This window comes from Labrus bergylta, chromosome 10 (assembly GCF_963930695.1).
Source record: "Labrus bergylta chromosome 10, fLabBer1.1, whole genome shotgun sequence".
In the NCBI taxonomy this organism is placed as follows: Eukaryota; Metazoa; Chordata; class Actinopteri; order Labriformes; family Labridae; genus Labrus; species Labrus bergylta.
In genome coordinates, this window is record NC_089204.1 from 24856169 (window position 1) to 24869457 (window position 13289).

The following is a 13289-nucleotide window of genomic DNA, read 5'->3' on the forward strand; positions in this document are numbered from 1 at the left end:
GAGTATAAATGTCTGATTGTCTGATTGTTCCAATATTGTTGCCATTCCTGTTTAATTATGTGACTCTTTTCGCCTCTGACTTAGATAATTTGATGTTAATATCAATCCTCTCTTTCTTTACGGCTTCCTTTGCCAACCTGTCCACCTTTTAATTTCCTGCTATACCTGAATGTGCTGGAATGAATATTTTTACATTTCATACTGTGCAATATTTATTTTATATGTCTGCAATATTTTACATTTTATACTGTGCAATATTTATTTTATATTTCTGCAATATTTTACATTTTATACTGTGCAATATTTATTTTATATTTCTGCAATATTTTACATTTCATAATGTGCAATATTTATTGTATATTTCTGCAATATTTTACATTTCATACTGTGCAATATTTATTTTATATTTCTGCAATATTTTACATTTTATACTGTGCAATATTTATTGTATATTTCTGCAATATTTTACATTTCATACTGTGCAATACATATTTTATATTTCTGCAATATTTTACATCTCATACTGCAATATTTATTTTATATTTCTGCAATATTTTACATTTCATACTGTGCAATATTTATTTTATTTGATATTTCTGCAATATTTTACATTTCATACTGTGCAATATTTATTTTATTTTATATTTCTGCAATATTTTACATTTCATACTGTGCAATACTTATTTTATATTTCTGCAATATCTATTTATATTCTGTTAAGCTACTACCTGTAAATAACTCCTACCATACATTGCCCATCTTACCTGAATGAGAGTTCATTTTTTTTTATTTGTATTTGTATTTTTTTATTTATTTTCTTAAACGACTGTGAGATGATCCAAGCAGGTAATCAAAACGTGCGTTCAAGAAGTACAACAAACACGTGGCCACGTCACCCCTGACCCCGGCGTCATTTTTTTTTTTTTTTTTTTTGCGTCATTTTGCCGGGAATGCTGGACCACGTGTCTCCTGCCCGGCGTGCTTGTTCCTCTGCTGCGCGATTCATCACTTTTCATTCCGAAACGAGCCTGAAGCAGGGAGTATACTGGCAAGATGGCGGCGCGGTGGGGAGCAGGCGAGGAGACTTTAACAGCGTGCAATATGGATTTTTTCCCCATGGATACACTAGACGAGGTACAGAATATGTCCTTTGTTGTATTTCCTATCATGTAAGTCCACTGTTACTCCCTGAGTTTGTGTTTACGGAGGCTGGACAGACAGCATGTTGTTTGCACTGCGCATGGAAAAGTGACACGTGGATGCAGCCGTAGTATTACTAGTAAAACTTATTCATAAAGTAGTAAATGTGCTGTGCTAAATACAGACAGAAACCCCCATGTGGGCTTGTGTTTCTTCATTAGCACAGAATTAATATGTTTATGCATTTGCTTGTATGTTTTAGGTTAAGTTAATGCTAGCTCGTTTGTCAGTGTGGCTTGGCCGGTCTCTCATGTTAACCTCCTTTTTTGCAAAGAGTGGTTAAATAAATGAAGTGACAGTTTGTGAATATTAATGTTAATTAGTCCTGGATGTGTCCAGTTTCATTAAATATTGTTTAAAAAGCTTGGTAAGGTCCTATCAGGGGAGGAGGGGGGGGGGGGGTTGTGTAGAAAAGGTGCTCTGGGTATTCATCCACACGTGTTGAAAAAAACAACACTGCAAGATGCTAGAAAGCTACCTTTTCCCACAGATTGCTATTTAACTGGAAACTGTTTCCCACGTCCAGTAGTCAAGGTGCAGTGAGTTGATTTAGTCGAGCTGTGGTTGCTTCACAGGCTCATTGTCAGCTCAATGCAGTAAACTGTCATCAGTGATGCTGCACATGATCTATGAAACTTATTTACATTTATCACCTGCTGCCATTCAAGACACCTGTGTGGTCATTTAGTTTGAAAGTGCAAGTTTTCATTCAAGTGTGTGTGTGTGTGTATCCACATGGTGGTTCGGTCGTGTTGAATCACATGTAGGGCTTCGCACATGCGCACAAGTTGTAATCAATCAAGTCTGATTACACCCTTCGATACAGTCAGTGTTTGACCCGATTTGTGTTTTTCAGCACTTTTGGGGAGTGTGATTGCATTTTGTGTTTGTGAACTGGTGTGTTAGTTTTTAAAAGTAAAGGACAGAGGCACAGATGAAGGGCCCCGCCCGGGTTTGTTGTAGTTCAACACGTGGGCGTCCAAAAGGGAGAGCTACATACCTACTACTGCCTCCCTTTGGACGGGGTGAGGCAAGGATCAAACATGTCTGCGCACTGTGTGTGTGTGTGTGTGTGTGTGTGCATGTGTAGACAGAAACACGTGGTTCTCTGGACGAAACTACTAAGTTTTCAGGTGAATGTGCAGAAGTTTATCAGTGATGTTTGACCTTGTAGGGCAGGGATGGGGCAACTTTGGTCACAGCAAGGGCCACATTCATTTAATTCTCACTGCCATGGGGCCAAATTGTAGTATACAAAAAACAATTACAGTCAATAATGTCTCAAATTTAACTCAACACATACCAGTGGTCAAATATTATTATGGACATGTTTCTGGTTTTCATGATTTCATGGCAGATTTTTGTCATGTTTTTCTTCATGTTTCCAATTAATTGATGTGTACAAATTGACCCGAGGGCCACGTTGAGGGTTGATGGGGGGGCCGCCAGTTGCCCACCTCTGTTGTAGGGAGCTTTATGTGCTGTACTTACTGAAGTTTTTTGCACAAGATTCAAACCTGTAGGGAACATCACATGGTATTTAATACTTTGAATGTTTCAAGTTAGTGTCAAATATTAAAAAATTAAATGTAACATTTAAAATGTCATTGTTTATTTCTATTTGTTAATTATTAAAAAATGTTGTCAATTAAGTTTTGCTGTCATTTGGCAGTGTGTTTAGTAAAACCCACATTTCTTGTAATTGTTGTTATAGTAATTAACTTGTGTTAACAACTGACTTGCAAACAAGACCTGCTTAACCAACAGAAACCCTCTGTTCATGTTCTTGTATATTACTCATTGTAGGAAAATGCCTCGAGTACTTTTCTTTTCTTCTTGGAGCTGGAACTCAAAACATGCGCCCCCTGTTGCCCTCTGGGGTTTCCTTTTCTGATTCTCTTTTTCAAACGCCTGACTTACCTCAGGACTGCACCCAACCCGAAAACAAAACACTTAAACTAGAATGAACCATTTCTAGCTTCAACAAAATAACATTTTGTGTTTGACAAAGAAGAACATAATGTCTAAAGCAGCTGGGCAAACCTTTTTAAAGAAGGGAGACGAAACAAAAGCGGCTCCATCTGCCACTGTATAACAAGGGATTTGACACTGCAGGTCCCTCCTACCCATTTACCCCCTGATGGCAGAGACTGCTTTGTTAAGTGGCCATCAGTATTAACTAATCCATTCATAAACATTCACACGCTGCTAACGTACCAGCAGGATCAACTTGGGGTTAACTCTCTTGCCCAAGGCCAGATCGGAGCCGGGAATCAAACCCAGGCCTTCCCGTTGAGAGACAGCCGACTTTACCACTGAGCCACAGTCACCCCAACCTACACGTGTATATACTTTGTATCTGATTGAAAATAAAGCCAGGATGTTTCAGACTCAATCGGCTCATTTGATAAGTCCGAACTACCTTTAACTTTTCAATTGATCAAATTTAAAAAGAAAAGTTGATCAATTGTTTTAATAATTCAGAAAAAAGGGAATAGAGTCCTTATAAGAAAAAGACACCTTTCAATAGGTTTGACTAAAATAAAAAAATGCTGCATTGACACTTTGGTGTAAACACAATAGCCTAATTACTTAATTAATTTTAATCCAACGTATCATTGAAATAATGTCAGCTTTAAAAAAAAAAAATCAGAAAGCTGACAGACTTAGTTTTATGCATTTCCAGTTAGAACTGTTTGTCCTCGTCCATTTTGCTTGTTGGTGATTAATATTAGAGATGATGACTTTCGCTAATTGTCAGTGCAAAAAACGGTTTATCTGGCCACAAGTGGATCACTGTGTACACTTCTTACTAGTATTGCTTTCCGTCTTTAATCACTTGTTTACCCTGTCCTTTACTTTGAGCTGATGTAACCACTGCATTCTCCATAAGTGGGAATTGATAAACCCTGTCTTATCTCTAATCTTATAATTATGTACTTGTGCATCGAGCTTTCAACTGAGTCATGAATTTAGTTTTGACTGTATTTAGCCAAATAAATCTGAAGTTTGTTTTTGTCTCTAGACTGATGGCCTGAGCCCTGGAGAAACTCTGGAGGCCCTACAGAGCTGCTTGGACCCCTCTATACTTTCAATGTTTGAGGACGCGCCTACGATAGAGGCAAGACTGATTTAAAATGATGGACATAATGATGATGATCAGTAATCTTACAGACATTTTAAGATGTGTCTAAATTCTGTGTGTTTATTTTAGACTAAAGGACTAGACGAGGAAAGTGAAGCCACGCTGCTAACCGCCCTGACTGAGATCCTCGACAATGTGGACGACGAGAACCTGTCCCCGTTTGACACACTGCCCGACGCAGACCTGTTGTCAGGTCAGAAGGGCAGGGAACACTCTCCGGTTAGTGCCCACCTGTCACGCATAACTCTTAAAGTGCTCCTCGCTGGTTCCTGTTCTCGACATCCACCATCTGGTTTTTGAGCCCGGGGGAGAGAGAGTGAAAGGGGGTAGAAGGACAGCCTGCTGTTCTCTGTGGATCTCAAACACACTTTTTTGGGGGGACAATGGACTTTTAAGTTTCATTATTGGGTTTATGAACAAGTACATCGACACATGCGAGGAGTTTGACTTCTCCTTTAAACTTGCTGTTTGATTTTATATTTGGGGATTGTAAAGCTGATGGTCTCGTTTAGATATTTAGTCCAAAAGTTAGTTCAGAGATCCAATCATAGGACAAGCAACAAAGCAGCTATTGGGTGGTTATCACTCAGCATGAGCATCAACTGCAGCATAAAAATTGTAGGCTGCTGATGTTGAGCATTGCTGGAGGAGTTTATTTATTTAATAGTAAAGCACTAGCTAACACTTCAGGAGAGGTTTTTTTTGCAGTAATGGCTTTAGGGGTAAGTGATTGTTTTCTCAGCTGAAGTTATGCATTTGCTGACTTCTATGTTTATATGGATTGTAGAGCAGTTTGTAAACCAGTGTGACCAGTTAAGATGAACGCTTCCACTCAGTCAAATTAATTTATCTCCTTTAGGTCTTATTTTTTTCTTGAGGTTTATTTTAAATCAGATTTTTTGTGGCTGCTTGGTGAGATTATTACTTTGTCATACATTTGAAGCCAAATTTCCATTAGCTTGAAGTCTACAAACATTACAAAGAGTTAACTTTTGTTCATTTTCTACTCTTCAGCTCAGGAGACTGATGTGCCTGTCCCGCTCTCCTCCAGAGAAAGACGCATTCTGTAACACAAGATCCCTATCTACTGGAAAGGTAGGTTTTTGCACTTTGAAATGGAAAGTATTTAAAGGTTTACATTAAACAGCTTTTTAAATTAAATTATTCATTCGTCTGTCTGTATCCAGAGTATTCCCAGGATACTTGCAGACTCTCTCCAGAGAAGTGACGGGGAGGAGGAGGAAGATGGCTCTTTCACTCTGAGCCCAGTGAGCCACGACTCATCTCCTGACGGAGACCTGCTGGATTGGAAAAGTCTCACCCTGCCCCTCCCCATCACCTTGGAGCAGGAGGATGATGGCGGCATTCCCGTGTGCCTGGGGGACTTGGTCAGGCACATGCACCCGTACTGTATGACCTTTTGTGTGGAGAATGACGTAGGGGAACAGATGTTGCCTGAAGGAGGCATCTTACTTGAAGTTGTTGACCAGGGTGAAAATGGAGAACCTATCCTGGCCATCCCAGACATGGATCTCCCAGCCTCTCTTGCACTAAAAGAGCAGAAGGATTCAGAGGAAGCAGAGGAAGTTGCCTCTGACACTTCAGAGCACATAGTAGTTGATGATGAAGATGTAACTGTCACAGAGTATCCAGTAAAAGATGCAACCCCTGTGACACCAGGCATTAAAGATGAAATGATTGTTAGAAGACAGAAAGAAGAGATTAAAGAGAAAAGCCCCTCCAAGAGGAAAAAGAAGAAAAGCAAGGAGCAGCCTCATTCTAAACCTGTGGAAGGAAGAGTCCTTAGGAGTGGTAGATTAAGAAACACAGCACAGGAGCTGCCCAAAAAACTTGAAAAAAAGATGGTGAAAGAAGTAAAGAAGCAAAGAATCCCAAAGGTTCCTCCTGCCCCAACTCAAACTTCTTCCTCTAAAGAACCTAAGAAACTAAATGCATGCCAAACTGAAGTTGCCACTACAAAACCTTTGCCTGTACTGAAAATACGAGTCGCCACATCTGAAGTGTCCCAAAAAAAGGAACCTGCCTTGTCAGATGCTAGCCCTGAGAAGAATCAACCCAAGAGTTCACCCGCAGTGCTGAGCTCCAAACAACCGGAAGAAATGCCCGAGCAGCCGGCAAAGACCCCGGAGAAGCCTGAAGACTCGTCAGTAGCTCCCTCTGCCGTCGTCCCCCCAGTGCCTGCAGAGAGCTCCACAGCTGCTCCTGGTGTCGCAGCACACCCCATGACACCGCCTGTAAGCGAGGCCCCCGCTCCTGTGGCCCCTGCGGTCCCAGAGCCGAAGCCCAAATCCCTCAGTCTGGCTGAGTACAGGCGGCTGCGGCAGCAGAAGAAGCCGGCCCCAGTGGAGAAACAGGACGACAACAGCACCAAGTGGCCGAGCCTCCCCGAGCTTCCCAAAGAGCTTCCCCTTATCCCCTGCCTGCCCGACCCCAGCCCCAAAGATCCTCGACGCCCAAACGTACAAGCAGCAAAGAAAGAAGTGGAGGAGGTCAGACCTGCCTGGCAGCCAAGGGGACCGTGTGCTCCGCCTACTCCTGAGGCTCTGTTGGTGCCGCCTGCCTACATGGTGGCCTCATCCAACAAGGCTTCAGCAGCTCCATCTGTTTCTAAACCCCGGCAAACAGCTGATGAACCGAAACCTTCTCCACCTCAAAACCCCTCGCCTCCTGCTGCTATTTCAGTGAAGAATGTATCTGCACAGCCCCAATCCACTGCTCACCCTGCTGCACTGTGTGCGCCCCGGAGCTCTGAGTCTCCAGCTTCCCCACCTGATGCAAAATGTTTACCTGCACTTTCAAAGGGACATTGTGGAGTTGCTGAAAGGCCCACATCTCAACCTGCAGAAGTCACTAAAACCTCTCCCAAAACCACTACAGAGGTGATGAAACCCATCGCTGCCACTGTGCCTGCGCCCAGGAAGATCACGGTTGTTTTCCCAAAGGTGCCCGTGGTCACTGCTCCTCCCTCAATAAAGAGCAGCCCCTCATCTGTCAGCATGGCCACCAAACCCACAGCGGACGGTACGAAGCTCTGTTCCTCTCCTGCTAATCATCCCTCAGAAACCAGAAGTCTAAAGATCTCCAAACCTGTTGTGCTTGAAAATAAAGAGAAACCCACTACAGCACTGAAACCTCAAAGCGCTAAGAGCTCCACACAGGAGCTGATAGAGGCCTTCACCAGTGAGATAGGTGAGTTGTAAGATGTTTTCATTTCTTTGCTGTGTGATAGATGTCATGTAATGGACCCACATGCACACTAAATGAATTGACAGATTAGCAACTAATATTTATATACAAAAACCTCGCTTCAAAATTGCCCCCTCATCAGCGTCCTATGTTTACAACTTCTACTTTTATTTGATCCGCTCTGTTTGTTGTCGCCATAAAATAAAATAAAAACTCCATTGTTTTTAGGGAAAGATGTCTCTGGTGTTAATGCAGTTACTCAAATGAAATGTAGTTTGACAGGATAATTCAAACAGTATTGCCCCTCTGTACATTTATTTTGTAATCTTCCTACACCTGTCCTTCAGCTCTTTCAATTCAGCTTTAATCCTGATTATTCAGTCTTGTTTATTCCTATAATTCTTGCTGTAGTCCAGTGTAATTGTAAACAAGCTCTCGTGTATTGGGAGTGTGTAATCGGCCATCATGCACTGATTAAATGATGCTTAAACGGCACCATTTCATTGTGTTTTATATTATGACAATTAAGAAAAGAATGATGCATTTTTGTAGGAATCGAAGCTGCTGATCTGACGAGCTTGCTGGAGCAGTTTGAGGAAACCCAAGGTAATAAGAGACTTTTGATTTGTGACATATTTTTCACACTCAAGAAGAACTTCATGACATACTGTCGTGCTGGCACAAAGATGCTTGCACAGCCTAGTGGGTCACTTCGAGCTGAATGCAGTCAGTGTCAGTTTTCTGGTTTTGCGATGGTGAGCATACAACAGTAAAATATGTTATCAGCAGCAGGTTAATGAGCAGAACGACCTTAATGGAAGTCTTCAGGGGAATAGAAATCTTGACAAGTGTGAAGTTATAATTCTGGCCAACAGTGACCCACAGAACAACTACATTATCAGGGCTTAGGTATATATATTTACTGCTTATTGGAGCATATTTAACATTCAAAGAGGATGGGGGACTTCTGACTGTTAAATGGCTTTTTATCTGCTGAAATGTTCCCCTTTAAGAGATGTGAGCAGCGGGGGGGCAGAGAAGCTGCTTTGTGCTCTCGTCTGCTCAGCTGCTGGAATTCTGCCCCGTCCGCAAATCCATTTAACCCTCACTCTGCTGTCTTTGTTTGAGCGGCTGTATAAGGCCCTTCTGTAACAAGTGGCTGGACTCTGTATGAGCATTGGTTATGTCAGTTGCCCTTTTATTGAACATTCATATCGAGCACTAAAGCTAACTTAGCTGCTGACCATTTAGAGATTTTCTATAGGAAAACACACAAAATGAGTTGTTTAAAACCTGGCATGCTGCAGCCATTACATCATTCCAGGCCAAATATTAATGTACACTATCTTCATTGGTTTTGTTCTTCCCTGTGCCGTTGCACTCACTGCCTTGTTCCTTTTCTCTTCAGCCAAAGAGGAGAAATGTGTGCCGGAGGTCTCTGGTAGAGCAGCAGCTGTAGGAAACTCTAGGTGAGTTACCCTACAGCCGACAAGCTGCTCAGTGCGAGTGATGGCAAACCCCTGAGAGAGCTGAACATGTGTGCTGTTTGTTTGTGTGTGTGTGTGTGTGTGTGTGTGTGTGTGTGTGTGTTGGTGTGTTTGAAGGTGATGCACAATCACCTTTTGCCAAGACCTACCGAGAACCCTGCTTTTGTCTGGCCAAGTTAATGGCTCCTGGTATAAGTTTGGGCATCCTGGTCTAATGTTGGTTTTTTGGTCTCCACTGGCTGTGGCCTTTTCTCAAGACTAAGGTAAAAGTATTTCCCCGTGATGTACTCACAGACTCTTGTGCTACTTTTCAGCGTTGAGGTGGCTCCAGAGAAAACAGTTGTGGAGCGTGTGAGGGCTAACGACCTCTCAAGCACAGCAGGTAACTTAAGACTTTAGGCCTGAAGATTAACCCATTAATATATTAACATATTACCTCCTGTATAGAGTCCAGTTGTTGGAGAGGATGTGCAAAAGAGAGAAAAAAATATACATGTTTTTTTTATATATATAGTGTCCAGTGTTCATTCTGGAAAGAGTTTGAAAAAGCTTAAACTGATCTTTGAGTTAAATAAACATCTGGAACCAGAACATTACCAAGGAAGCGACATGCAAAAATAAACTAGACCCCAAATACAGACTGAAGTGACTTTCTAGCTATAATAATGTAACCTATCCTTTTTCTTTATTTTTTCTTTGTTGCTAATTTTATTGCTATAATAATTGTCTTACAGCATATGTTGATCAAAGATATTTATGAATCTCCGTCTGCTTCAGCTCTGACTCCTCCAGCCACTCCTCCCCACCAGATGTGGAAGCCCCTGGTCCCTGTGGCCCTGCTGGGGAAGAGCAAGGCGGCAGAGGCCTCAAAGTCTAGCCCTTCCAAGGTCATCCAGATAGAAGCCCGGCCTCTGCCCTCAGTCAGGTCCCGCAGCAAACCCACTCCAGCTGCTGCTGCCGTCTCCCCAGAAGTGGCCTGCATGGACCATGACTACTGCCTTCCCAACAAAGGTGCTTCAAACGGTGAGGCAGGCAAGCGCTGGAACGTCAAACAGCAGTCTTTCATCACCATTAAACCAATCACTACACAAACACCACCAGCTGTCCCAGTGTCGTCTGCGCGGGCTAACACGAACGCTGTGGCCGCAAGCAAACCCCAAGATTTAACTCGCACAGAGCCGCTAGATCACAGGACTGATGAGATGGAGAGAAGCTCTGTTCTGGAGACTCCTGATGCTTCGCCTTCTCATCCGGAGACTGATGGCACTTTCAAAGAGGGAAGCCCCAGGAGAGGACCTTACGGAAGGTCTTACCGCCGACACACTGCTTCTCGCTCGCCCAGCCCCAGAGCGAGTCGCATCGAGAGGACCGGAGGCTGGTCAAGAAAAAGATCCCGCCGCTCTCCAAGCCCCATGTCAAGTGGTTCAGAGTCAGACTCCCAGTCCTCCAGATCTCGGTCTACATCCCGATCTCCCTCTAAGAAAAGGTTCGGCCCACAGTCAAAATATTTGACTGCCACACATTTCTGTTATGAATTCCCTTCTTCCTTACTTAAAATCCGTAATTCTTCTTAAGGTATCGCTCTCGCCATCGGGACAGAAGCTCCAGCTCCTCTTCCCGTTCCTCCTCTGGGTCCTCTCCCTCTGTGTCCCGCTCCCCGCCCAGAAGGCGGAGGTACTCTTACTCTTCCTCTCGTTCTGGCTCTTGGAGCCGCTCCAGGTCACGTTCTCGATCTCCTCAGAGGCAAGCACAGTGGAATAGGAGCAGAAGATTGCACAGGTACAGAGAATCATGCTCACCAATAACTGCATTTAAAAAGCTCTTGAACTTGTACAAATTATACTTTGAAAAGAAATAACTCACAGATTCATCTTGTTTTCCTCAGTCCCATGCAGAGGCCCCAATTTGGTACAAACATGAATGTGGAAGAGGTGAAGAGATGCAAGGAGAAAGCCATTGTAAGTGGACGTTCTTAAAGAGTGCACAGGTCTTCAAGCAGATATAGTAAACATATTTAAATGTGACTTACGTGATGGACGACTTTTTTTTCTCTCAGGAGGAGCGTCGGGTTGTTTACGTTGGTCGAATTCGGGGAACGATGACTCAGAAAGAACTTCAGGAGCGCTTCTCTCTGTTTGGGGAGATTGAAGAATGCACCCTGCACTTTAGAGATCATGGGTGAGAATACATGGAGCTAGTGTTGCACATGCTTAAGTTTCTTTTTATTGCTTGCTCTTTTACATTGACATGCTTAGTCTATTTTTGATATGAACTAAATGCACTGTCTTTGAACCTTTTTGGTCTTTTTCCGTGACCTCTTAGGCCAAGCTACAGTGCTAAAACAAATCGGCTTGTTCATAACTGGAGCCTCCTGGCATCCCTCCCAGTTTGCTCTTTTAAATGCAAGTCACAGCTCCAATCCAAGAACAAGATTTAACAAGACCTTAAACACAAGACCTCACAAGCCAAATTAAAGATAAACTCAGGCTAATGTTTTTTTCTTATCTGTCGCAGTGACAACTACGGCTTTGTGACCTATTATGACACCAAGGATGCTTTCACGGCCATCGAGAATGGAAGCAAGCTGCGCAAACCCGATGAGCTGCCGTTTGACCTCTGTTTTGGTGGAAGGAGACAGTTCTGCCAGACCACCTACGCTGACCTAGGTGAGCATAAATCCACACCTCAAAACATGTATACAGATTGAATTAGCCCATCTCATGCCTTGTTAGCAGGCTGAAGCTATCAATGAAGACAGTTCATGTCCTCTATTGATTTTGTGAATACAGAGGTCTTTTTGACCTGACCTATTTGACACGATATATTGTAAACAAATTCCACATGATCCTTGTTTTTGATGTTCTTCACTCTTTCTGACAAAAGAGGAAGTTTGAAAGACAACTAGTCAAAACAAGTTATGTTCTCTATTCTAGAGTTATATTTCTTTAAGCTTGGTCATCATATAGGGAATCAAATTTTACCCAAAAAATATTTGTAAAGTTTTTTTTACATTCTGGTTTATTGTTTCGTGCTGGATTATTCAAATATTCTGGCAAAAACAAATTCCATCAGTTGCCACCATTTTTTTTTCCCCTTTAACCAAAATGATGTTACCTCACCTCATTTCGTTACTCTATACTTGTATATGTGTAATGACAATAAAGTTGAATCTCATCTCATGTTACCCTGCAGTAAATTCTGCAGTCTTTGTCCCTTTTTTGTAAATGCCTCGCTGACCATATCTGACCTTATCTTTACAGATTCAAATAGAGAGTACGATCCATATCAGGGGAAAGTCAAGTGTCAAACACTCGACTTCGACACTTTACTGAAGCAAGCCCAGCAGAATCTGAAGAGGTAACAGGAGGCCTGCAGCAGGAATCAGCTGACACTTACCTCAGAGCCAGCGGTTGGCTCCTCACCTGCAACACTGTCATTACTTTTTAGTTGTTGCATACATTTTGCATTTGTTTTTGTTTGTTTTATATTGTTTCTGCAAGCTACCACCTTCTATTGAAGTGAAGATTTGTAATGAAAGTAGTAAAAGAAAAAAAATGGAATAATGGAGATTATTAATTTTTTTAAAAGTTTATTTAAATGTAAAATTCAATTTGAATTGTATGGAAAATAATTTTTAAAAAAGGGGGAAAGCATGTCAACTGGAACTCCTTTATTATTGGGAGAGGTTGTAATACATTATGCAAATGTACTGCGAACCTAAATAAAATGAAAAATACTTCATTGTGTTTGTTTTGTCTGATTCTTCTGGGATTTTAATAATTTTTTCAGCGACTTACCTTGTACCAGCTTTTATTTGACAGAGGTTATAGACTGTTTTCAAGGAAGGAATTTGAAAGGGAAAAGCATAAGTTTTTAAAGAATAATAGTATAGTTGTGCCTTTTTAGTGTCATGGTTCTGTTTTTCTAAGATTTTCACAGTAGGAAAAAGAAAAGGTGACATATTTCCTTCACAAATGATCAGTTCATCACATGTTTCTGCCAGACAGCATAGAAAATATTGGAAAAAAAAAAAACCTTAGTGGTATGCACTGTGCATTACTATTACACCTGTTTACCTTGTGCAACAAGTTAAATATGTCAGTTATGTGAAAAGTATATAAATACAGGAGGAGGGGGTCACTGCTATATATTGAGCCTCATGTCAGTGGGATTACAAGTTTTTGGGTTATATAAAAATATTATGTTCTGTATCGTATTTACTTAAAACAAAGGGTGTTTTGCTGACACTG

At 41.9% G+C, this 13289-nt stretch overlaps 1 protein-coding gene and 1 non-coding gene across 2 annotated transcripts; both read left to right on the top strand.

Annotated features, from left to right (window-relative positions):
* Positions 1 to 976: 976 nt before the first annotated feature.
* pprc1 (PPARG related coactivator 1) lies at positions 977 to 12780 on the top strand. The gene is made up of 14 exons (XM_020642908.3): positions 977 to 1134; positions 4226 to 4321; positions 4415 to 4564; positions 5360 to 5440; positions 5533 to 7555; positions 8105 to 8158; positions 8961 to 9021; positions 9354 to 9421; positions 9817 to 10525; positions 10615 to 10818; positions 10925 to 10997; positions 11096 to 11217; positions 11554 to 11705; positions 12300 to 12780. The coding sequence occupies exons 1-14, from the start codon at positions 1054 to 1056 to the stop codon at positions 12398 to 12400; spliced, it is 3975 nt and encodes a 1324-aa protein (XP_020498564.2). The 5' UTR covers positions 977 to 1053; the 3' UTR covers positions 12401 to 12780.
* LOC114920754 (small nucleolar RNA SNORA50) lies at positions 11316 to 11454 on the top strand. The gene has a single exon (XR_003809050.1). It is a non-coding gene; the product is annotated as a small nucleolar RNA SNORA50 (small nucleolar RNA).
* Positions 12781 to 13289: the final 509 nt, after the last annotated feature.

Excerpts from the sequence above, each read along its gene's own strand:
- pprc1 (XM_020642908.3), top strand. The coding sequence starts at position 1,054 with ATGGCGGCGCGGTGGGGAGCAGGCGAGGAGACTTTAACAGCGTGCAAT. Across the intron at positions 4,565-5,359 it reads AGGGCAGGGAACACTCTCCG|CTCAGGAGACTGATGTGCCT; the intron begins GTTAGTGCCCAC and ends TCTACTCTTCAG. Across the intron at positions 11,218-11,553 it reads CTGCACTTTAGAGATCATGG|TGACAACTACGGCTTTGTGA; the intron begins GTGAGAATACAT and ends TATCTGTCGCAG.